Source organism: Oryx dammah, unplaced genomic scaffold, assembly GCF_014754425.2.
Source record: "Oryx dammah isolate SB20612 unplaced genomic scaffold, SCBI_Odam_1.1 HiC_scaffold_6, whole genome shotgun sequence".
Taxonomy (NCBI): Eukaryota; Metazoa; Chordata; class Mammalia; order Artiodactyla; family Bovidae; genus Oryx; species Oryx dammah.
This window is the reverse complement of record NW_024070190.1, coordinates 22,189,994-22,215,359: the sequence shown is the minus strand read 5'-3', so window position 1 is coordinate 22,215,359 and position 25,366 is coordinate 22,189,994. Positions and strand designations below refer to the sequence as shown.

At 37.8% G+C, this 25,366-nt stretch overlaps 1 protein-coding gene across 2 annotated transcripts in view; it reads left to right on the top strand.

Moving 5' to 3' along the window:
* NRG3 (neuregulin 3) overlaps positions 1–25,366 on the top strand; it is a 1,219,292-nt gene that overhangs the window by 1,073,452 nt on the left and 120,474 nt on the right. For both annotated transcript variants that reach the window (XM_040242574.1, XM_040242573.1), the window contains exon 4: positions 6,320–6,346. In XM_040242574.1, coding sequence (XP_040098508.1) covers positions 6,320–6,346 — 27 coding nt within the window. The remainder of the gene's footprint in view (positions 1–6,319; positions 6,347–25,366) is intronic.

Sequence of the window (25,366 nt, the reverse complement as noted above, 5' to 3'; positions counted from 1 at the left end):
ATAAGAGAGAGCCCAGAAATTAGTCTTGGAAACAAATATGATTGTAGCAATATATTTTTTCATTCATTCTCATTTAAGAAACATACTACTACAATAGAAATAATCGTTAGATAATGCAGCAAATTTAAAAACTGAATAACTGAATGATTATAAGAAAGCTCCATAAAATAAACAAATCTCCAGAGTTGAAATGTTGGACACATCAGACCCCAGTTCTCCCTGTTGATCACAGACATTCAGTTCAGTCACTCAGTAATTTTCAACTATTTGCAACCTTGTGTACTGCAGTATGGGAGGGGACCCTGTCTATTACCAACTACCAGAGCTTACTCAAACTGATGTCCATTGAGTCGGTGGTGCCATCCAGCGATTTCAACCTTTGATGTCCCCTTCTCCTCCCACCTTCAATATTTCCCAGCAGCTGGGTTTTTTCCAAAGAGTCAGTTCTTTGCATCAGATGGCCAAAGTGAGCTTCAGCTTCCGCATCAGTCCTTCCAATGAATATTCAGGACTGTTTCCTTTAGGATGGACTGGTTGGATTTCCTTGCAGTCCAAGGGACTCTCAGAGTCTTTTCTAACACCACAGTTCAAAAGCATCAATTCATTGGAGCTCAGCTTTCTTTATAGTTCAATTCTCACATCCATACATGACTACTGGAAAAACTATAGCTTTGACTAGGTGGATATTTATGGGCAAAGGTTTCTGCTTTTTAATATGCTGTCTAAGTTGGCCATAATCTTTCTTCCAAGGAGTAAGCATCTTTTAATTTCATGGCTGCATTCACCATCTGCGGTGATTTTGGAGCCCCAGAAAACAAAGTCTCTCACTGTTTCTGTTCTTTTCCCATCTATTTGCCATGGAGTAATGGGACCAGATGCCAAGATTTTAGTTTTCTGAATGTTGAGTTTTAAGCCAACTTTTTCACTCTCCTCTTTCACTTACATCAAGAGGTTTGTTAGTTCTTCTTTGCTTTCTGCCATAAGATTGGTATCATCTGCATATCTGAGGTTATTGATATTTCTCCTGGTGATCTTGTTACCAGCTTGTGTTTCATCCAGCCTGGCATTTCACATGATATATTCAACATATAAGTTAAATAAGCAGGGTGACAATATACAGCCTTGACGTACTCCTTTCCCATTTTGAAACCAGTCTATTGTTCCAAGTCCAGTTCTAACTGTTGGCCCCCTGACCTGCATACAGATTTCTCAAGAGGCAGGTCAGGTGGTCTGGTATCTTATCTTTTGAAGAATTTTCCACAGTTTGTTGTAATCCACACAGTCAAAGGCTTTGACATAGTCAATAAAGCAGAAATAGATGTTGTTCTGGAACTCTCTTGCTTTTTCAATGATCCAGTGGATGTTGGCAGTTTTATTTCTGGTTCCTTTGCCTTTCAAAATCCAGCTTCAACATTAGAGATTCAAGGTTCACATACTGTTGAAGCACAGCTTTGGGAATTTTGAGCATTACTTTTCTAGCATGTGAGATGAGTGCAATTGTGCAGTAGTTTGAACATTCTTTGGCATTACCTTTCTTAGGGATTGGAATGAAAACTGAGCTTTTCCATTCCTGTGGCCTGCTGAGTTTTCCAATGTGCTGGCATACTGAGTGTAGCATTTTCACAGCATCATCTTTTAGGATTTGAAATAGCTCAACTGGAATTCCATTGATTTCTTCTTAAGGCACACTTGATCTGTATTCCAGGATGTCTGGCTCTAGGTGAGTGATCACACCATCATGATTATCTGGGTCATGAAGATCTTTTTGTATAGTTCTTCTATGTATTCTTGTCACCTCTTTGTAATATCTTCTGCTTCTGTTAGGTCCATACCATTTCTGTCCTTTATTGTGCCCATTTTGCATGAAATGTTCCCTTGGTATCTCTAATTTTCTTGAAGAGATCTCTAGTCTCTCCCATTCTATTGTTTTCCTCTATTTCTTTGCATTGATCACTGAGGTAGGCTTTCTTATCTCTCTTTGCTATTCTTTGGAACTCTGTATTCATATGCTTATATCTTTGCTTTTCTCTTTTGCTTCTCTTCTTTTCTTAGCTATTTGTAAGGCCTCCTCAGACAACCATTTTGCCTTTTTGCATTTCTGTTTCTTGGGGATGGTCTTGATCACTGCCTCCTGTGAAATGCCATGCACCTCCATCCATAGTTTTTCCAGCACTTTGTCTATCAGATTTAATCCCTTGAGTCTATTTGTCACTTCCACTGTATAATTGTAGGGATTTGTTTTAGATCATGACTGAATACTCTAGTGGTTTTCCCTATTTTCTTCAACTTAAGTCTTCAACTGAAATTATTTCTACACTGATTTCCAGTAGCATATTGCACACCTACCGACCTGGGGAGTTCATCTTTCAGTGTCCCACATTTTTTCCTTTTCATACTAAGGTGGTTGAAATGGTATGCTCAACAGAAGAATATAAAACAGACAGGGATGCATCTGCCATTCATTTTGGATAGGAAGCACTGTCAAGCTTGTAACAATCACAGGACTGAAGGATCAGATGGACTGGATTTGTGCCCAAATCATCCTCATGTTTAGATTTTTAGTCTCGCTGATCTAACAAATAAAGAGGGGAAAGATACAGCAGAATTTATTTTTTTGTGAAGGGTAGAGAGTTTCTGGTTAAGGCCTTTCATGCAGATGTTCTTTCAGTCCAGTTCAGTCCCTCAGTCATGTCCAGATATTTCAGTTCAGTTCAGTTCAGTTCAGTCCCTCAGTCGTGTCTGACTCTTTGCAAACTCATTTACCACAGCACGCCAGGCCTCCCTGTCCATCACCAACTCCCAGAATTTGCCCAAACTCATGTCCATCGAGTCGGTGATGCCATCCAGCCATCTCATCCTCAGTCGTCCCCTTCTCCTATTGCCCTCAATCCCTCCCAGCATCAGAGTCTTTTCCAAAGAGTCAACTCTTTGCATGAGGTGGCCAAAGTGTTGGAGTTTCAGCTTTAGCATCAGTCCTTCCAATGAACACCCAGGACTGATCTCCTTGAGAATGGACTGGTTGGATCTCCTTGCAGTCCAAGGGACTCGCAAGAGTCTTCTCCAACACACCAGTTCAAAAGCATCAACTCTTCGGCTCTCTGCTTTCTTCACAGTCCAACTCTCACATCTATACATGACCACAGGAAAAACCATAGCCTTGACTAGACGGACCTTTGTTGGCAAAGTAATGTCTCTGCTTTTCAATATGCTACCTAGGTTGGTCATAACTTTCCTTCCAAAGAGTAAGCGTCTTTTAATTTCGTGGCTGCAATCACCATCTGCAGTGATTTTGGAGCCCAAAAAAATAAAATCTGACACTGTTTCCACTGTTTCCCCATCTATTTCCCATGAAGTGTTGGGACCAGATGCCATGGCCTTAGTTTTCTGAATGTTGAGCTTTAAGCCAACTTTTTCACTCTCCTCTTTCACTTTCATCAAGAGGCTTTTTAGTTCCTCTTCACTTTCTGCCATAAAGTGAAGGTGGTGTCATCTGCATGTCTGAGGTTATTGATATTTCTCCTGGCAATCTTGATTCCAGTTTGTGCTTCTTCCAGCCAAGCATTTCTCATGATGTACTCTGCATATAAATTAAATAAGCAGGGTGACAATATACAGCCTTGATGTACTCCTTTTCCTATCTGGAACCAGTCTGTTGTTCCATGTCCAGTTCTTACTGTTGCTTCCTGACCTACATACAGGTTTCTCAAGAGGCAGGTCAGGTGGTCTGGTATTCCCATCTCTTTCAGAATTTTCCACAGTTTATTGTGATCCACAGTCAAAGGCTTTGGCATAGTCAATAAAGCAGAAACAGCTGTTTTTCTGGAACTCTCTTGCTTTTTCCATGATCCAGCAGATGTTGGCGATTTGATCTCTGATTCCTCTGCCTTTTCTAAAACCAGCTTGAACAAATGAAAGTTCATGGTTCACTTATTGCTGAAGCCTGGCTTGGAGAATTTTATGCATTACTTTACAAGTGTGTGAGATGAGTACAATTGTGTGGTAGTTTGAGCATTCTTTGGCATTGCCTTTCTTAGGGATTGGAATGAAAACTGACCTTTTCCAGTCCTGTGGCCACTTCTGAGTTTTCCAAATTTGCTGGCATATTGAGTGAAGCACTTTCACAGCATCATTTTTTAGAATTTGAAATAGCTCAACACAGATTTCATCACCTCCACTAGCTTTGTTCGTAGTGATGCTTCCTAAGGCCCACTTGACTTCACATTCCAGGATGTCTGGCTCTAGGTGAGTGATCACACCATCATGATTATCTAGGTCATGAAGATCTTTTTTGTACAGTTCTGTGTATTCTTGCCACCTCCTACTATCTTCTGCTTCTGTTAGGTTCCTATCATTTCTGTCCTTTATTGTGCCCATCTTTGCATGAAATATCCCCTTGGTATCTCTAATTTTCTTGAAGAGATCTCTAATCTTTCCCATTCTATTGTTTTCCTCTATTTCTTTGCATTGGTCGCTGAGGTAGGCTTTCTTATCTCTCCTTGCTATTCTTTGGAACTCTGCATTCAGATGCTTATATCTTTCCTTTCCTCCTTTGCTTTTTGCTTCTCTTCTTCTCACAGCTATTTGTAAGGCCTTTTCAGACAGCCATTTGGCCGTTTTGCATTTCTTTTTCTTGGGGATGGTCTTGTACCCTTCTGTAAAATGTTATGAACCTCCGTCCATAGTTCATCAGGCACTCTATCAGATCTAATCCCTTAAATCTATTTCTCACTTCTACTGTATAATCATAAGGGATTTGATTTAGGTCATACCTGAATGGTCTATTGGCTTTCTCCACTTTCTTCAATTTAAGTCTGAATTTGTCAATAAGGAGTTCATGATCTGAGTCACAGTCAGCTCCCAGTCTTGTTTTTGCTGACTTCATAGAGCTTCTCCATCTTTGGCTGCAAAGAGTATAATCAGTCTAGTTTCAGTATTGACCACCTGGTGTTATCCACGTGTAGAGTGTTCTCTTGTGTTGTTGGAAGAGGCTGTTTGCTATGACCAGTGCACTCTCCTGGAAAAACTCTTTTAGCCTTTGCCCTGCTTCATGTTGTACCTCAAGGCCAAATTTACCTGTTACTCTAGGTATCTGTTGACTACCTACTTTTGCATTCCAGTCTCTTATAATGAAAAGGATGTCTTTTTTGGATATTAGTTTTAGAAGGTCTTGTAGATCTTTGTAGAACTGTTCAACTTCTTCAGCACTTCTGGTCAGGGCATAGGGTTGGATTACCGTGATACTGAATGGCTTTCCTTGGAATCGAACAGAGATCATTCTGTCTTTTTGAGATTGCATCCAGGTACTGCATTTCAGACACTTTTGTTGATGATATTGGCTACTCCATTTTTTTCTAAGGGATTCTTGCCCACAGTAGTAGATATAATGGTCATCTGAGTTAAATTCACCCATTCCAGTCTGTTTTAGTTCACTGATCCCTAAAATGTCAACGTTCACTCTTGCCATCTCCTGTTTGACCACTTCCAATTTGCCTTGATTCATAGACCTAACATTCCAGGTTCCTATGCGATATTGCTCTTTACAGCATCGGACCTTGCTTCCATCACCAGTCACATCCACAACTGGGTATTGTTTTTGCTTTGGCTCCATCTCTTCATTCTTTCTGAATGTTCTTTACCTACCTATTATTAACATAGAAGTTCAAATTAGTTTATTGTTAAATGAGTGTTATTCTACATAAAATATCATGAATTCCTGAAGTAACTTTAGCTCTCTATATGGTTTGTATGAATAGTTTTTTTTTTTTTCACTTTCTTCCTTCCTTCCCTGCTCTCTTCCTTTTCTCCCTCCCTTCCCCCCTTCCTTTCTTTCCTTTTTTATGGGCTAAATTTATTCTTAGCATGTTGTTTTTGTTTAGTTCCTAAGTTATGTCTGACTCTTTTGTAATCCCATGAACTGTAGCCCACAAGGCTCCTCTGTCCATAGGATTTCCAGCCAAGAATACTTAGGTAGGTGGCCATTTCCTCCTCCAGGGTATCTTCCTGACCCAGGGATAGACCCATGTCTCATACATTAACAGGAGAATTCTTTACCACTGAACCACCAGGGAATAATACTTAGCATACTCGCTAATATTATTACATCTCAATTCCAGACTGTTGGGAAATACCAATCAGTGTTCAAAGCACCCCTAATTGTGGACAAAGTGTAAATTATCTTTTGCAAGCAAGCATTGTTATAACCTAGACACGGTCTTTGCCTTGAAAGGTTAATCTGATAAGCATTGATTTCTGTGTGGAATTTTCTCTAACCTTTTTCTCATTTTCTGTTTTCCTTCCTTATGTGCTGACTTTGGTGTAGCAGACCACTTGGGGATTGAATTTATGGGTAAGACTAAACAATTTTCTCCTTTATATCCAGAAATGCTAAGTTTGATAATGTGTATAGTATTCTTCTTCCTCATTTGATTATGATTGAAATGCCTCACTATCAGATGCTATTAGTAGTAAAAAAAAAAAATGTTTTTTGCCCATTTTTCACTAAGTGGCTCAAAATGAATGACTTAACTACTTATTGAGAAGGCAGTTTAATGTTAAGTGCTGCTTTGAAACCTGACAGAAGTTGAATTTGGCTTCTGGCTTTGTTTGCTTTCTTAATTCTCAATTTTCTTATGTGTAAATAGGGGTAAACCCCTATTTTATTACACATATATTGCTTAACACAATGTCTGTAAAATGACATACACTCAATAAATGGTAGACAATAATGGTGATGGTTTAAAAATATCAGTTTTTGTTACTTTCTGCTTTTATTTTTCCTTTTGCATAGTGAATAATTTGGATGCATTTTGGTCAATCTTAATTCTGGAGTATGGGTTCTATTAATGTTTTCATTTACAAAGTTAAAATAATTATTTTGAAAGTATTTGTAGTCTATGGTGTGTTTTTAAAAAGATTAGAATACCTCCCAGAGTAATTATTTTCTGTACTCATAGATAATTACATTAAGAATTGTACATAATTTTCTGAGTCTATATTATAACAAAATGATTTAAAAATACATTCCATAGGGCTGATAGGCATCATGGTACTAGAATGGAAAGATACCTAGGAGTTAAAGTTAGTGAAATTGAAGACCTGAATTTGAATCCAAATTTGTAGTTTCTCCTTGATTGGCTTTTGTTGAACTTTTAGGTTTTTCTCTTATATAATATAGATATGAATGCTTGCTTCATATATTTATGTTTATTGTGATAATACCTGTAAATTTGCTTGTATTCATGTATCCATTCATCCATTAATTCAGCAAATATGTATTAATTGCTCACTCTAGGCAAAGAAAAAATGCAAAATGCTACAGATAATATAATGAGAAAAAGGGATAAAAGCTGATTTGCTGGAACTTACAGTCTAGGAAATTTTCAGATGATAATTAGGGAATAAAACTGATAAATATAAAATTGAGGATTTCTAATACCTATTTGAGGCAAAATAATATTAGTTCATAATAGTGTGATAATATCCGGTTTGAGATTCCTTAAAGAACTAGGAATAAAACCACTATATGACCCAGCAATCCCACTCCTAAGCATATACCCTGAGGAAACCAAAATTGAAAGGGACACATGTGTCCCATTGTTCATTGCAGCACTATTTTTGATAGCTAGAACATGGAAGCAACCTAGATGTCCATCAATAGATGAATGGATAAGGAAGCGGTGGTACATAAACACAATGGAATATTACTCAGCCATAAAAAGGAATGCATTTAAGTCAGTTCTAATGAGGTGGATGCACCTAGAACCTATTATACAGAGAGAAGTGAGTCAGAAAAGAGAAAGATAAATACCATATTCTAATACATATATACAGAACTAGAAAAGTAGTACTGAAGAACTTATTTTCAGGGCAGCAGTGGAGAAATACACATAAAGAATAGACTTATGGACATAGGGAGAGGGGAGGAGAGGGTGAGATGTATGGAAAGAGTAACATGGAAAGTTCCATGACCATATGTAAAATAGATAGCCAATGGAAATTTGCTGTATGTCTCTTGAAACTCAAACAGGGGCCCTGTATCAACCTAGAGGGGTGGGATGGGGAGGGAGATGGGTGGGAGGTTCAAAAGGGAGGGGATATATGTATACCTATGGCTGATTCATGCTGAGGTTTGACAGAAAACAGCAAAATTCTGTAAAGCAATTTTCCTTCAATAAAAAATAAATTAAAGAAAGAATAGTGTGATAATAGAAGATGTGAAGAAATGATTGATATTGGAAACATGGCAACAAGTATTTGAAAGGAATTGATGTTGAAAAGTAGATAAGGGTGATTATCAGAGATGACTACAAGATTTATAGTTTGCATGTTTAGATAAAATGTGGGTCCATTTTATGAAAAGTAAGACTAAAAGAACAGATTTATGAGAGATTTTTACTAGATTAGATTTGGAAATTTTGAATTTGGGGTACCTTTGTTGTGTCTGGTAGAAGATATTGATAGTTATATTTTTGTAAGTTTTGAGGGTTAATTAGAAATCAGTGATTACATATTTATATTAACACTGATATTCCTATTGTATGATATTACTTGTTGGTGCTTTATTATCTAAGTATTAGATCACAGAAAAAACAGACAGCTTAGTTTCTGCAGATTTAAAGTTTTGCTAGATAGATGTGATGAAAGCTTATTAGGGCAATGAAATTCAAGATAATATTGAAATGAAGCATCGCAGACTATAAGATAGGTATGTAATGAAATAAATAAGGAATGTATAATTTGAATGGAATTAATGAATAGTTACCATGTGTGCCCTCAAACAAATTGTTGGCATGAAGAGGTTGTAGTCATATGGACTAGGAATTACAAGAAACTGTGGATATGGTGATGTAGTAGAGTATAAATTTTTGAGAAAAATATGTGGTTTGTACTTTGCTCTTTTACTGATGATGATGGAAGACAGTATCAACAGTCATTTGAGGATAGCAAGTACTTAATCTAATCAATAGAGAAGTGTTCTCCATTATATGGTGACTATTGCTGGCTCAGACAAGAGGGGCTCCAGAAGTTATACAGTAGAACGACTGTGGCTATAAGAAACAAAGCCTGGTGGTGTGGGGGACTGGCATGGCCTTAAACTCCACAATCAGTGTGGCCATGGTTATAGTAAATTAAGTTTGCTCCACCACTGATAATTATTGTTATTGAAAGAAACAGATGAGTCATTATCCTATTGAACTTTTCCTGCGGATTTTCAGTGACACTGATACCTTACAGTATAATGATTTGCTGCGGAATCAAGATATGTATTATGAAGTCTGTTTTAAATATTCAAAGTCATTTAGTTACCAGTAGGCAAAAATAAGAAGCTATTGTCTCATTCATCTATATGAATCTTAAGTCTAACTGGTGTTATAATGAGTCTTACAAAAGTTGAAGTCGAAGTATAACTTTAAAGACAGGGTGCTCAGGGCTGGTGCACTGAGATGACCCTGAGGGATGGGATGGGAAAGGATGTGGGAGGGGGTTCAGGATGGGGGACACATGTACACTGATTCATGTCAATGAATGGCAAAAACCACCACAATATTGTAAAGTAATTAGCCTCCAATTAAAAAAAAAAAAAAAAGACTTACAGGGAATGGATTCTCAATATGCAAATATCTGACTCCAGCAGTCGAGTTTGTCTTGGAGGGAAGTGGTTGGCTAAAGGCAGAGTTAAATGAGTACTTAGTATGCATATGAAAGTGAAGTGAAAGTGAAGTCACTCAGTCGTGTCCGACTCTTTGCTACCCCATGGACTGTAGCCTACCAGGCTCCTCTGTCCATGGGATTTTCCAGGCAATAGTACTGGAGTGGATTGCCATTTCCTTTTCCAGGGGATCTTCCCAACCCAGGGATTGAACCCGGGTCTCCTGCATTGTAGACAGACGCTTTACCGTCTGATCCACCAGGGAAGTCCTTAGTATGCATATAGATAATGGCAAATAATGGAGTATTCTGAATGGTGAATAGGTTTTCAGACTTAATGAATAAAATGTTTTCAGTGACCTCACTAATTCTAGACACTATTCACACACACACACACCCCCCCCCAGATTCCTCTAACTGAATGTGTAATATTCTGTGCATTGCTTTGGGAATAAGTATTTTTGAGATTTAACTCATAATTTTATGGCAAAACCAATACAGTATTACAAAGTAAAATAAAGTAAAAATAAAAATTAAAAATAAATAAATAAATAAAATCCACATGGGCAAAATTGTCCCATGGAAGATGATATCATCCTAATACTACAGCATCTCTAGGTATAAATTAAACCGGTTAGCCAATATATAGGCATACACTCTAGAAATATAATTATGTCAGTTTATTGGTATGCCTTACAAATAATCAGTGCCAGTTCTGTATTAATGAATTCCAGAATACCTTTGTTCTCAACTTTCATCATCCTTGTTTGAGTAATGCAAATTTCATCTTTCCTTGGGTTGGAATATAGATCATAAGGCGATAATCCTTAAAAAATAAAAAATAGGATTTGGCTGCACCAGATCGTAGTTGCAGCACTTAGGCTCTTTGATCTTCACTGTGGCGTGTAGGATCTTTAGTTGTGGCATTTGAATTCTTTAGCTGTGGCCTGTGGCATTATCTTACACATACATCTTTTCCCCAGTTCTTTGTATTCCTAGTGGCTATGGCATATGGGCACTCAGTGATCAGACTCGAAACCGGAACACATCAAGTTCAACAAATTCTTATTTATAGCAGAGAACTGCAAAATCATATTCAAGAATTCTATTATTAGTTAATTATTATACATTTATCACACTTAATGTATGCTAAATGTATCAGATATGGAAAATGCAGGTATATAATCCACATCCCTTAATGACCAAAGACTCTGAAACTAAAAATAGAGAAAGCTACACATAATTGAGATGATACAACAAGTGCTATTAAGATGCATAGGCAGAAAAAAAAATGCATAGGCAAAATATGATGAAAGGACACACACACACACACAAAAAAAAACATAAAAATGAAAGCCACTAAATGGCCTTAAGAAATTTAGAAACATCTTCCTGGGGATAAGGGGAGGAATTCAAGCTGGATACCATCCAGGGTGGATAAACTTAATGTTTCTCTAGTCCAAATCTATACTAGCTTCACTTTCCTTCTGCTTAGTGAGAACCATTCTATTTCAGTCTCTCTATCTGGGCCTCTGAGCTCCCTAGTGTCACTACTTTAGAACTGAAAAGAGGACATTAACTTCAGTAAAAACACTTCACCAAAAAGCGTCTTGGATTGATTTTTAATATTTAAGAATAATTATCCTGTTGAATATGCCATGCCAAACCTAATGTGCATAAAACTGTTAGCACTCAAAAGTATTTTTCTGTAAATATATTCATGATTTTTCTAATGAGGCAACTGGGGCTGGAACATGGAAATTTCAATAGATACTGCTTTAGAATGTCAGTCAGTTCAGTCACTTAGTTGTGTTCAACTCTTTGTGACCCCATGAACCACAGCACGTCAGGCATCCCTGTCCATCACCAACTCCGGGAGTCCACCCAAACCCATGTCCATCGAGTCAATGATGCCATCCAAACATCTCATCCTCCATCGTCCCCTTCTGCTGCCCTCAATCTTTCCCAGCATCAGGGTCTTTTCCAGTGAATCAACTCTTCACATGAGGTGGCCAAAGTATTGAAATTTCAGCTTCAACATCAGTCCTTCCAATGAAAACCCAGGACTGACCTCCTTTAGAATGGACTGGTTGGATCTCCTTGCAGTCCAAGGGACTCTCAAGAGTCTTCCCCAACACCACAGTTCCAAAGCATCAATTCTTCAGTGCCCAGGTTTCTTCACAGTCCAACTCTCACATCCAAACATAACCACTGAAAAACCGTAGCCTTGACTAGATGGACCTTTGTTGGCAAAGTGCTGTCTCTGCTTTTTAATATGCTGTCTAAGTTGGTCATAACTTTCCTTCCAATGAGCAAGTGTCTTTTAATTTCATGGCTGCAGTCACCATCTGCAGTGATTTTGGAGCCCCAGAAAATAAAGTCTGACACTGTTTCCACTGTTTCCCCATCTATTTCCCATGAAGTGATGGGACCAGACGCCATGATCTTAGTTTTCTGAATGTTGAGCTTTAAGCCAACTTTTTCACTCTCCTCTTTCACTTTCATCAAGAGGCCTTTAGTTCTTCACTTTCTGCCATAAGGGTAGTGTCATCTGCATATCTGAGATGATTGATGTTTCTCCCTGCAATCTTGATTCCAGCTTGTGCTTCCTCCAGCCCAGCATTTCTCATGATGTACTCTGCATATAAGTTAAATAAGTAGGGTGACAATATACATCCTTGAGGTACTCCTTTTCCTGTTTGGAAGCAGTCTGTTGTTCCATGTACAGCTCTAACTGTTGCTTCCTGACCTGCATACAGATTTCTCAAGAGGCAAGTAGGTGGTTTGGTATTCCCATCTCTTTAGAATATAGTATCAGTTTAAAAACTACAGTTAACTGACATAGTTAGGAAAGGAGTTTGAAGGTGTGTAAAAATGCATAGTTGTTTGTAAAAAAATTAAAAGACATAGTAAACTAATAATTTAAAATATTTCTTGAATTCATGATGTAACCTACTCATTCATGCATGTGTGAGGGAGAAATTGATAATTTTAAAGTCAGATATTCAAACTTTTCCTCATAGCATGGATAGATTAGGAGATGTTATAGACAAAGTTTTCTGTAAGCACAAGTGCTTGTTGAGTTGTGTGAGAAATGCACGCAGTCATCCAGCGGAGACAGCTGGCCAAAGGGCATGTCAGGCTGGTCAAGTCTGGAAGGTGCATCAATCATGGAGAGCGATTTCTTAACCGAGAAATATCCTGCTGCTCTGACAGGTGCTCTGTCATGGAGCATATCTCATTACAGCCTTTTGAGCTATTTGTTACACAGCCATGCCTCTGACAATGCCCTGATGAATCTGATGCTCTCGGCATAAAAAATGCTCATATAAAAGCAAGTGTAGTGCCACTTGCAAACATATTACCAAACCACCGGAAGAGCTAAATATTGTGTTGGGAGGTCTTTTATGCAATTTTTTTTCCCATACTCATATGGAAAAATGAAATGAAGTCTGTTAGCTAAGTGTCTTGTTTGTGCTTTGATATTGTGTTTAGGATAGCATAATATTTGTACGCAGTCTAAGTAAATGCTGGTATATTTTTTTAAATCAAAAGATTTATAAAATTTGGGACAAGTAAGTTATTTTGGGGGCTTCCCTGGTAGCTCAGATAGTATAGTAAAGCATCTGCCTGCAATGCGGGAGACCCGGGTTTGATCCCTGGGTCAGGAAGATCCCCTGGAGAAGGAAATGGCAACCCACTCAAAAAGATATTCTAAAATACTCCTACATTTTGAAGCTAAAATAAAAAGAAGACAAAAGGAAGAAATACTGAGTTTTCTATAAACAGAGAGTTAAGAAATGTCTATCGTCTAAAGTATGTGTGTAGGTTCAGAATTGAGAACATTATTACTTCAAACTTTTCAGTTCAGTTCAGTCACTCAGTCGTGTCTGATTCTTCGACTGCTGCATGCCAGGTTTCCCTGTCCATCACCAACTCCCGGATGGAACTACTCAAATTTATGTCCATCGAGTTGGTGATGCCATCCAGTCATCTCATCCTCTGTTGTCCCCTTCTTCTCCTGCCTCCAATCTTTCCCAGCATCAGGGTTTTTTCCAGTGAGTCAGTTCTTCACATCAGGTGGCCGAAATATTGTAGCTTCTGCTTCAACATCAGTCCTTCCAATGAATATTCAGGACTGATTTCCTTTAGGATTTCTAAGTTCAGACTTTACTATTGAATATCTCTTCATCCCTTCATGTAAAAAAATAGTTTCAGAATATTTTAGTAATCTCTAAAGAGGATTTCCTGAGAAACAACCAGTTTCTGATTCTGCTTAGATGACATAAATAGGGATACTTTCTTTAAAGCTATGCTGCGTATTCTGAATGACTTAGTGTGTGTTCCTTTAAATCCTTTAAAACAAACTCATATGCCAGTCAAATGAATTCATGTGTATGCCCTAATTTATAAAATGGCATTAGACATATAGTAGTGAGGAACCCATTTTGGGGGCTGAAATCTCTGAATTAGACTTATTTGGGACAGAAATGTTTATATTCACTTGACTATATCATATTATCTTATAAAATAAAATGGTAATTTATGGATAAATGTGTTTGTAGAGGGTGTTCATTCAAAAGAGTATTTGTTTAGTTTTTTCTTATATTAAGTCACATGAAAAAGCAGGTATCTCAGAGTACTATATTACCATTATTTAATGCTTGACATGTGCCACCAAGTTTATATTAGTTCATTGTACTCTCAAAAACTTGCATGAGGTAGAAACTAATTATATCCTTAACTTATAAATGACAAACTGTTTGTCTGTTTAGGTGAAATATCTCATCCAAAGAGCAAGGAAGTGGCAAAACAGGATTTGAATCAAAGTCTATCTTCCTCCAGAGTTGTGTTTTTTTTTTTTTTAATTTTTTTAATTGTGGCAAAAGTCACATAATACAAAGCATGCTATTTTAATCATATTTAATTGTTCATTCAAGGGCACTAAGTATATTCAAGTTGTTGTGCAATTCTCACCATCATTCATCTCCCAAAGTTTTTACCTTCCTAAACTGAAACTCTGTCACCATTAAACACTAGCTCCCTGTCTCCCCACTCACCCGCAAGCCTCAGCCTCTGGCATCTACTGATGTATTTTCTGACTCTATGAATTTGACTATTCTAGGTATTTCATATAAATGGAATCAAACAGTGTTCCCTGCATCTAATGTATATTGGAATGAATTTTTACCTTAATATATGTCCTACAAACAGATAGTACCTTCTCTTTTTTACCCCTATGCTGTACAGTAAATTCTCAGTAGTTATCAATTTTATATATAGTATCAGTATTGTACATTGTCAATTCCCAATTTGTCCCACCCCTCTTTCCCCCCTCCTTGGTGTCCATACCTTTGTTCTCTACATCTGTGTCTATATTTCTGCTTTGCAGATTCGTCCATACTATTTTTCTAGATTTCGCATATATGTATTAATATACGATATTTGTTTTTCTCTTTCTGACTTACTTCATTATGTATAACAGCCTCTAGATCCATCCATATCTGTGCAAATGGCACAATTTTGTTCCTTTTTATAATTGAATAATACTCCATTGTGTGTGTGTGTGTGTGTGTGTGTGTGTGTATACATTTTTATTCATTCCTCCATTGATGTACACTGAGGTTGCTTCCATGTCCTAACTATTGTAAATAGTGCTGCAATGGATATTGGGATTCATGTGTCTCTTTGAATTACGTTTTTTTCCAGGTATTTTCCCAGAAGTGATATTGCTGGGTCATATGGCAGTTATATTTTATTTTTTTGTGGCACCTCCATAATGTTCTCCATAGTGTCTGTATCAGTTTTCATCCCCCCTAACAGTGTAAATGGATTCACTTTTCTCCACCCCCTCTCCAACATTGTTTGTAGATTTTTTGATGATCACCCTCTGACCAGCGTGAGGCAGTACCTAATTGTAGTTTTGATTTGCCAATGACTAGATTGGGAGTTTCTGTGTAGGTTCAGCACAACCTTGGATTGATTCTCATCAACTTTTTTGTAATATAATGAAGCATAAGTTATATCAATTTAATGGTGGGTGGATCTGGGACAATAAAATGCTATATGGAAGATCCAGATCAGCCAGGAGTGAAACTTCTGGTTGCTTCTATGGAAATATTTGTATAGATTAGACACTCATAAAATTACTGAACTTTATATGAATTATGATTGTATTTAATCAGATTGAATTAAAATCTAACAGAAAGGGCTGGATTTTTGAATTGTCAAACTGGATTCAAAAAAATTTGAGATCTTAACCATAATCTAGTTAATTACATTTATATACCAATTATCTAAAATATTCAGTAGTTGATAGTAGGTTCTAAACATCTTCTGAAATGCTCTAGAAAAAAAGAAAAAAAGCTTTTTAAAAAGTTCAGATTGTCATTGGAAAGTAAATGCCAAAGTTGTTAAAGAAAAAAACAAATGGACTTTTATATGCAGTTTTTCCTGACCATTGCTTCAGGAGCCAGGATGGATCTGCAGAGTAGGAAAGAGGGGGAAAAATGGGTGGCGGATGGAACATCTGAAGATGAGGCATAGTGAAGATGACACTGCTGCTTCTCAACAAACAAAGAGTCTATTTCATGGGCTCTCAGTGGTTCAGCTAATCAGAAATCATGGAGCCACTTTAGAAGGTCAGGCTGTGCGCCAGCCCAGAGCAACACAAAAACACATACAAAAGACTCTGAAGAAAGTTTACATTCAGTGTGTGAGACAGACTTGCAAAACTAATCATTGCAGTTCAGTACAAAAAGGACTTTGATGTTTTAGTGATTTATTATTTACAAAAAATGTAACAATTTTCTCAAACATCTGCCAGATGTTAGTACGTGGTTCATATTCACACATGTAAATAGGGTTTGAGTTCACATACATGTGGGGAATACGAGGTTCTATACCTTTGTTGTACAATTTCACAAAACCTTTGGTATATTTCTATTCATAACTCTAACAGAGAAGATTATAGGAGGCAACCTTTTCTGAATTATTATTCCAGAGAAGCATGTTTTTTAGAACTAGGATCTTAGGGATCATACTCTTGGTAAATCTTGGGAGAAAGAAAAAGAGAGGGAAGAGCATCCACATCTCACTGGAACAGTTGGGAACATCTTTACATGGAAGAATAAACAGTATTCCTGCAGGGGGGGCGGGAATTGTAGAAGGGAACATGAGGGAAAGGAACAAGGAAGAACACAGATAAGAAAAAAAATGAAAAATGAGACATGGGGTGGGAGGAGGGAGGGAGGTTCAGGAGGGAGGCGACATAGATATTCTTATAGCTGATTCATGTAAATGTATGGTAGAAACCAACACAATATTGTAAAGTAATTATCCTTCAATTAGAAATAAATATTAAAAAAAAGAGAGAGATAAAAGAACACAAGGGTTTTAGGAAATGACAAGAAGACCCAGGTAATTGGAGAAAGTAACACACATGAAAGGCAGTGTGGTAGGTAGATGGTGTGATTGGTCAATTAGGTCAGAGCAGATTATGATGACCTTATGATGCCCTTCCAAAGAAGTATAATTTTATCTCATTGTGAAAGAGAGCCGCAGAGGTTTCATGCAGAGAGTGATCAGATTTCATTTAAATAGCATATTCTGTCAGTAGCTGTGTGTAGAGGTTGCCTGAAGGCACTGCATGCAAAATCCCAGATATTGGGCCAAGCTTGGGATTTTACTTCAAATATTCACCGGAGGCTTACTCTTTGAACAACACTGTTAACATTATATAAAGGAATTTCCATTTATCTGTGTTAAGCATAGAGAAAGGACCAAAGGCAGACACCTGGGGTAGGAGGGGCATGAGGTGCAGTGAGCAAAGCCATGGGCATAATGGACTTTGAACTGTGCTTTGAGGCAAAGGTAGGATTTTAGAGATGTGGCTTGTAGCCCATTCAAGTGTTCTGTGCAATTCTAGAAGTGGCCCAGGGTCCTAGAGCAGCAGAACCTCTGGGTTCTAATGCCTGATGATCTGAGGTGGAGCTGACATAATAATAACAGAAATAAAGTGCATAATACGTGTAATGTGCTTGAATCATCCCAAAACCATCCCCTCACCATCTCCCCAGGTCTGTGGGAAAATTGTCTTCCACAAAACTGGTCCCTGGTGCCAAAAAGGTTGGGGACTGCTGTCTTAGAGAATGCTAATTGGCCAAGTATCTTATAGACTAGCTCCTGAATTGCTTGTTATCACTTATACATCTGTACTTTCTGTTAGAGTCATCATTACAGTTTGAGAAACAGAATAATGGAATAATTTAAGTCATCAAAATAACATAATTCAAGAGCTTTCAACTTTAACTTTCATTCCAGGCACTGATTACAAATGTAAATTTCTGTTTTCAGCCTTAGATATCTGATGTAGTAGTTCTGGGATGGACTCTGCGCTCTTAGTTCTTAACGTTTGATGTAGGAGATCTCTGTCGATGGGATTCCCAGATGGCACTAGTGGTAAAGAACCCATCTACCAATGCGGGAGATGTAAAAGGATCAGGTTCAGCCCCTGGGTTGGAAAGATCCCCTGAAGAAGGGCATGGTAACCCACTCCAGTATTCTGGCCTGGAGAATCCCATGGACAGGGGAGCCTGGTGGGCTACAGTCCACGGGGTCGCAGAGTCTGACACAGCTGAAGAGACTCAGCACACGTGCACACATCTCTGTCTACACGGTGAGAAACTGACACAACAGGACAGGCAAACTGGACTTCATTATTTTAGTAAATGTGTGACCTACAGCCTGGGACCCATCATCTCGAATCTTGGAGCTTCCAATCTGTGTAGGAGGGATGATGGCCTTCTCAATCTCAAAGGATGGTTGGGAAGATCAAATATCAATACATAGAGCATATAAAGCATTTACTGCAAAGCCTGGCACTTACGTGCTCAGTCAAAAGAGCTACTATAACTGTTGTTCCTCCTTGGAGCAACTTCAGTGATGTGGATTTCTGACCAAATGATGAAGTTTCCCTTTAGTCTATCTCCATCACTCTGATTCTTCTGGAAAGGAGAAACTGAACGTGAATGTTTTCTTTTTTTAAACGTATAACTCCATAATAACCTGGGGTTCTTTACTTTTATAAAAGATTTTCATTGAGTTATAATTTATATACTATACAATTCACTTGCTTTACTTGTACAAGTCAATGATTTTTGGTATATTTACAGAGTTGTGTAACTACTACCACAGGCATAGAGTTGGCATAGAGGGGTGTGTGTGTGTGTGTGTGTGTGTGTGTGTGTGTGTGTGTGTGTGTGTTTGGCCACATGTGGCATGTGAGATCTTAGTTCCATGACCAGGGATTGAATCCATGTCCCATGATTTGTAATAACAGAGTCTTAACCACCAGACCACTAGGGAAGTCCCAACATTAATATTATCTTGAACAATGGGAGCCATTGTCCAGGGCATTCCAGGGAATGCCATCTAAGTTTTCAGTTTCAGTTCTCTAAAAAGAGCAAAGCCTGTGAATTCTGGAGATCTCTTTCCAAAATTTTGTTCTAAAGAGATGTCGTCATACGTTGGGCCTGTTTATGCCAGATGGCTGCATTCCCTTTATTAGTGTTTCCAACAGGACTAGACACCAGTGGAGGAAACCAAGTAAACGTTGCTCGTCTAGTCAGACAGCCCCCTTATACGTGTCCTTCATTCCTCTCAAGAGGATTTCATTCACTGTATTTCTTTGGATAAATCTTGAAGCACAAGACTGTACTATGCTAAAAGCATTCAGAATATAGTCTCTTTGTAGTGATAAAGCTTGCAGGCACTTATGAGAAATGGGAAAAGGAAATTAATAACATTTGCTGAATATTATGACTTATGGGCATACTGGGCAATTTCACATGAGTCGCACTGTTTTATCTCTCAAAGTTTTCAGGTCATGTAGAAAACCATCATAATCTGAGTGGTTGCATTTGTGGTCTGGGAAAAAATAATCCTGTATTCATTTTAGTGAGGTTCCACAGGTGGCTCAGTCAGAAAAGAATCTGCCTACAGCTCAAGAGACCCAGATTCAATCCCTAGAGGGAAAAATGGCAACCAATTCCAATATTCTTGCCTGAGAAATCTAATGGACAAAGGAGACTGATGGGCTATAGTCCATGGGGTCACGCATGGGCATGGTGATAGCATATTTGAGGAGCTACTTGGTATGTATGCAAGAAATCTGCCCATATATAGGCTAATGCATCAGTGAAACCACTGTTAATGAAAAACAAAGACCAGTGTAGGGCAAAAAAAAAGTCTTAAAAAGCCTTGCAGTATAGTTTTTCTTTTTTTTTTTTTTATTCTCATTGCACACATAAAGAAACAAGGTCAGTGCAAGTCAAATCAATATGCCCAGCTGATAAATAGTAAAGAAGAATTTTATTGCAGATTAAATGTCTCCAAAGCCCAAATTCTTCCCTGGTGCCTCACCGTCCAGATCTAGAAGATGCTGTGCTCTCTGTAATTGTGATGACTGTCTCTTCCCTTTCTATGTGCTGGGCTCCATGCATGCTGTGTTAAGGATATACATATACCCAACTAGGGCCTCAGCAGTTGAAAGCACATCTTGACTATGGTTGCCAGACTTACCAAATAAAATTCAGGTTACCCATGTAAATTTGAATTTCAGATACACAACAAATAATTATTTTTTGATTAATTTATTTTTAACTGAAGGATAATTGATTTGTGGAATTTGTTTTCTGTGAAATCTTAACATGAATCAGCCATAGGTATACATATACCCCCCTCCCTTTTGAACCTCCCTCCTATCTCCCTCCCCATCCCACCCCTCTAGGTTGATGCACAACCCCCATTTGAGTTCCCTGATGCATACAACAAATTCCCATATTGGCTATCTATTTTACATATGGTAATGTAAGTTTCCATGTTACTCTCTCCATACATCTCACCCTCTCCTCCCCTCTCCCATGTCCATAAATCTGTTCTCTCTGTCTGTTTCTCCATTGCTGCCCTGTAAATAAGTTCTTCAATACCATTCTTCTAGATTCCATATATGTGTTAAAATATGATATTTATCTTTCTCTTTCTGACTCACTTCACTCTGTATAATAGGTCTAGGTTCATCCATCTCTCCAGAACAGACTCAAATGCATTCCTTTTTATGGCTGAGTAATATTCCATTATGTATATATACCACAACTTCTTTATCCATTCATCCATTGATGGACATCTAGGTTTTTTCCATGTTCTTGCTATTGTAAATAATGCTGCATGAACATTGGGGTACACGTGTCTTTCAATTTTGGTTTCCTCAGGGTATGTGCCTAGGAGTGGGATTGCTGGGTCCTATGGTGGTTTTATTCCTAGTTTTTAAAGAAATCTCCATACTGTCTTCCATAGTGGCTGTATCAATTTACATTCCCACCAACAGGGCAAGAGGGTTCCCTTTTCTCCATATGCTCTCCAGCATTTATTGTTTGTAGACTTTTTAATGATGGCCATGCTGACAAGTGTGGGGTGATATCTCATTGTAGTTTTGTTTTATTCTTTCCATTTATTTATTTTTTTATTGAAGGATAATTTACAGAATTTTACTGTTTTCTGTCAGACCTCAGCATGAATCAGCCATAGTTTTGATTTGCATTTCTCTAATAATGAACGATATTGGCATCCTTTCATGTGTTTGTTAGCCATCTGTTTGTCTTCTTTGGAGATATATCTGTTTAGGTCTTTTGCCCACTTTTTGACTGATTTTTTTCTGGTATTGAGTTTTATGAGCTGCTTCTATATTTTGGAAATTAATCCTTTGTCAGTTGTTTCATTTGCTATTATTTTCTCCCATTCTGAGGGAGAAAATTCACCTTGTTTAAAGTTTCCTTTGCTGTGCAAAACCTTTTAAGTTTAATTAGGTCCCACTTGTTTACTTTTGTTTTTTATCATAGAGGATCTTGCTTTGGTTTATGTTATTGAGTGTTCTGCCTATGTTTTCCTCTAAGAGTTTTATAGCTACTGGTCTTCAACTTAAGTCTTTAATCCATTTTGAATTTATCTTTGTGTATGGTGTTAGAAAGTGTTCTAATTTCATTCTTTTATATGTAGCTGTTGAGTTTTCCCAGCACCACTTATTGAAGAGCCTGTCTTTGCCCCATTGTATATTCTTGCCTCCTTTGTCAAAAATTAGGTACCCATGGGTGCATGGGTTTATTTCTGGACTTTCTATCTTGTTCCATTGGTCTATATTTCTGTTTTTGTGCCAATACCCTATTGGCTTGATGACTGTAGCTTTGTAGTATAATCTGAAGTCAGGAAGGTTAATTCCTCTAGTCTTCTTTCTCAAGACTTCTTTGGCTATTTAGGGTCTTTGTATTTCCATATGAATTGTGAAATTTTTTGTTCTAGTTCTGTGAAAAATGTCATTAGTAATTTGATAGGGATCAATCTACAGATCATTGAATCTGTAGATTGCATTTGGTAGTATAGTCATTTTCACAATATTGATTCTTCCTACCAAGGAACATGGAATATCTCTCCATCTGTTTATGTCATCTTTGATTTCTTTTATCAGCATCTTATAATTTTCTGTATACAGTTTTTTTTGTTTTTTTTTTTTTTTGTCTCCTTAGGTAGGTTTATTCCTAGATATTTTATTCTATTTTGTTGCAGTGGTGAATGAGATTGATTCCTTAATTTCTTTTTCTGATTTTTCATTGTTAGTATATAGGAATGCAAGTGATTTCTGTGTATTGACTTTCTGTCCTGTGACTTTGCTAAATTCACTGATTAGTTCTAGTAATTTTCTGATAGTAATTTTCTGATACTATGTATAGTATCATGTCGTCTGCAAACAATGGAGAGCTTTACTTCTTTTCCAATCTGGATTCCTTTTATTTCTTTTTCTTCTCTGATTGCTATAACTAGAACCTCCAAAACTGTGTTGAATAATAGTGGTGAGAGTGGACACCCTTGTCTTGTTCCTGAGATACACAATGAATAATTATTTGAAGAATTATAGACATATTTGATGAATTTCATGGGGCATAGCTATATAAAAGCTTATTTGTTATTTACGTAAAATTCAAATCATCTCAGTTTGAACTGTTTTATCTGGTAATGCTTGCTTTAGGACTATAAACATCGTGAGGCTCGGCCCTTTACTGATCCATGTCTATCTCACACATCACTCCCCAGAAAGGCTGAATTAAAATGATTACAGGGAGTTCAGAAAGATAAGAAGAATTAATGGAGAAGATCAGCATGGGAAATTGAAATGAGTGTTGTGTGTATCTCCATGGGTAACTCTGCTTGTTGCATGATGAAAATTAGACAAAAATAATACTAATCTGTTTTCTAATTATCTCTGGGCAGCTATAATCATTTCACAAGGCAAATGCAACCTGTAAACTTGATGCTGAGCATGATGGGTCCTGCCATCAGAGCAGTCATTGAAGTATTTTAAAGCAAGGTTGTTACTGAAAGTGAAATAGCTTAACACTTCAAATATGGATGCTTGACAAAACAAATGGTAACATGATAACTTAGTTAATCAACTTTTGAGAAAGAGAACAGCATTTAACTTACCAAAAGATGCCATTCAAGGCGGTATTAATGAAGTAATAACAGCTGCCTCTTTATCTATTCACTACCTATTCATTTCCCCATTATATTCAGGCTGCTAACTTCTATCATAAACATGTTTGTATAAGAGTATGAAGCTTTTTGTTCCTACCAGAAGAAAAGTAGGTATTTATTTTCCGGAGTTGTACTATGGAATTGAAGTGGTGACGAAGTGATTACTCTTTCCTATAGCTTTGAGAAAAAAAGATGCTATGGGATTCAAGCAGTGTTGAAATATATATATATATATAGAAATTAAAATATATATATATTCTGAAGCCAGGCATATGTGCATCAAATCTTGACTTTATCTTATATATGCTATGGGATTGGACTGTCTATCTTCCCATCCATCCATCCACCCACATGTATGTAGACTAATCTCCCTTGCGCTTGCTTTCTTGGCTCATTAATATAAAGATGGATATTAGAACACACCACATGTGCATTTATTGACATGTATTAGATTCTTTGATTATGTCCTCCCTTTCTGTGTTGCCTAATGGGCTGTACTGTGTTTGCCCTGTTTGTTTACTGATCTGCGAGTCTGTGTGAATGTGTGTTCATAAACCCTCAAAATTAAAGGGTATACTAGCTGTTTCCTTTGGCAGTCCTCCCCAGCCCCTTCCCAATGCCTGCCCTTTCGTGGGTCTTTGGTTGCCTTCTGAGGGCATTGCTGGGGAAGATACATTTGAGGGGGAGCAGCTGCTCCAGATGTGGACTTCTGTCCCTCCTAAACCCCACATACAATCACAGCTTCTGCCTAGCATAGCCCAAGAAAGTGACTAATATTCTGCATGGATAGAATTCGGTATTTATATTATTTCCAGGGTCATGGAAACCCTGCTGTCTAAGGAAATCTTAGCTTGTTCCCTAATCATTTTGTCTGATTCCACCGTGGCAGCTTTTGATGCATGGGATACCATAGCAGGCCAAGTACCAGTGGATTTTAGGCCCATCTTGACTCACTTCTCTCACTTGGTCTCATTTACCCATGCCAGTCTCAACCATTCAAGCCACACTTGTTTCCTTGAGCACACCATCATCTTTCTGGTTGAATCAGTCCCTTTTAACTGATCAGTTTTTTATATTGAAAGGAAATCTGGCTCTTTGTACCAGTGCCATTATGTCATAGATTTCTGGGACTTAATCTTCATTCTTTTAATTACTAGTGTTGTGACTTTGGGTTCATTAACAGGCTCCATCCTGTTTTCTTGTATAAAAACAGGGACAAACAGGACACATTGAACAACTGTTGTAATGGATGAAAATAGTTTCTTTAGTCAACCTATGTCTGTCCTCTAAACTGTTCCTTCACCTAATATTCTATTTAGTACCTCAAGACAGTTATATTGGCCTGTCTCTAAGTCTTATCTCCTGAATGATACAGTCAACCTTGAACAACAGTTTTGAACTGCAAAGGTTATACTCAAATTTTTTTCAATAGTAAATATTACAGTACTACATGTTCCTCATTGTTGAATCTTCAGATACAGAGAAGTTGTGTATATGGAAAGCTAATTATCAGCCCTGGTAGCTCAGCTGGTAAGAATCCACCTGCAATGCAGGAGACCCTGGTTCGATTCCTGGGTCAGGAAGATCCCCTGGAGAAGGGAGAGGCTACCCACTCCAGTATTTCTGGGCTTCCCTGGTGGCTCAGACGGTAAGAGATCCACCTGCACTGCAGAAGGACCTGGGTTCAGTCCCTGGGTGGGGAAGATCCCCTGGAGGAGGGCATGGCAACCCATTTCAGTATTCTTGCCTGGAGGATCCCCATGGATAGAGGAACCTGGCGGGCTATGGTCCATGGAGTCCCAAAGAGTTGGACATGACTGAGTGACTAAGTACAGCACAACTATCAGTTACACACAGATTTTCTCTTGTGTGATAGGTCAGCATCCCTAACTCTCATATTGTTCAAGGGGCAAAAGTACTTACTTTGATATTATTTTCAACTGTTTCTTTCCTGCACATTTTTATGGAAAAACGATGGCTTGTCAGAATCTCTTCAGAAATCTAAATCTATTTCCCAAGGAGGTATTTTGAAATTTGTGTAAGATAATGGATATCATCAATGTAGAGTAGCCCATGTATAGTAAATGCTTCAAAATATCTTAATTTATCTTCTCTTTCTTTCTTGGTATGCTGT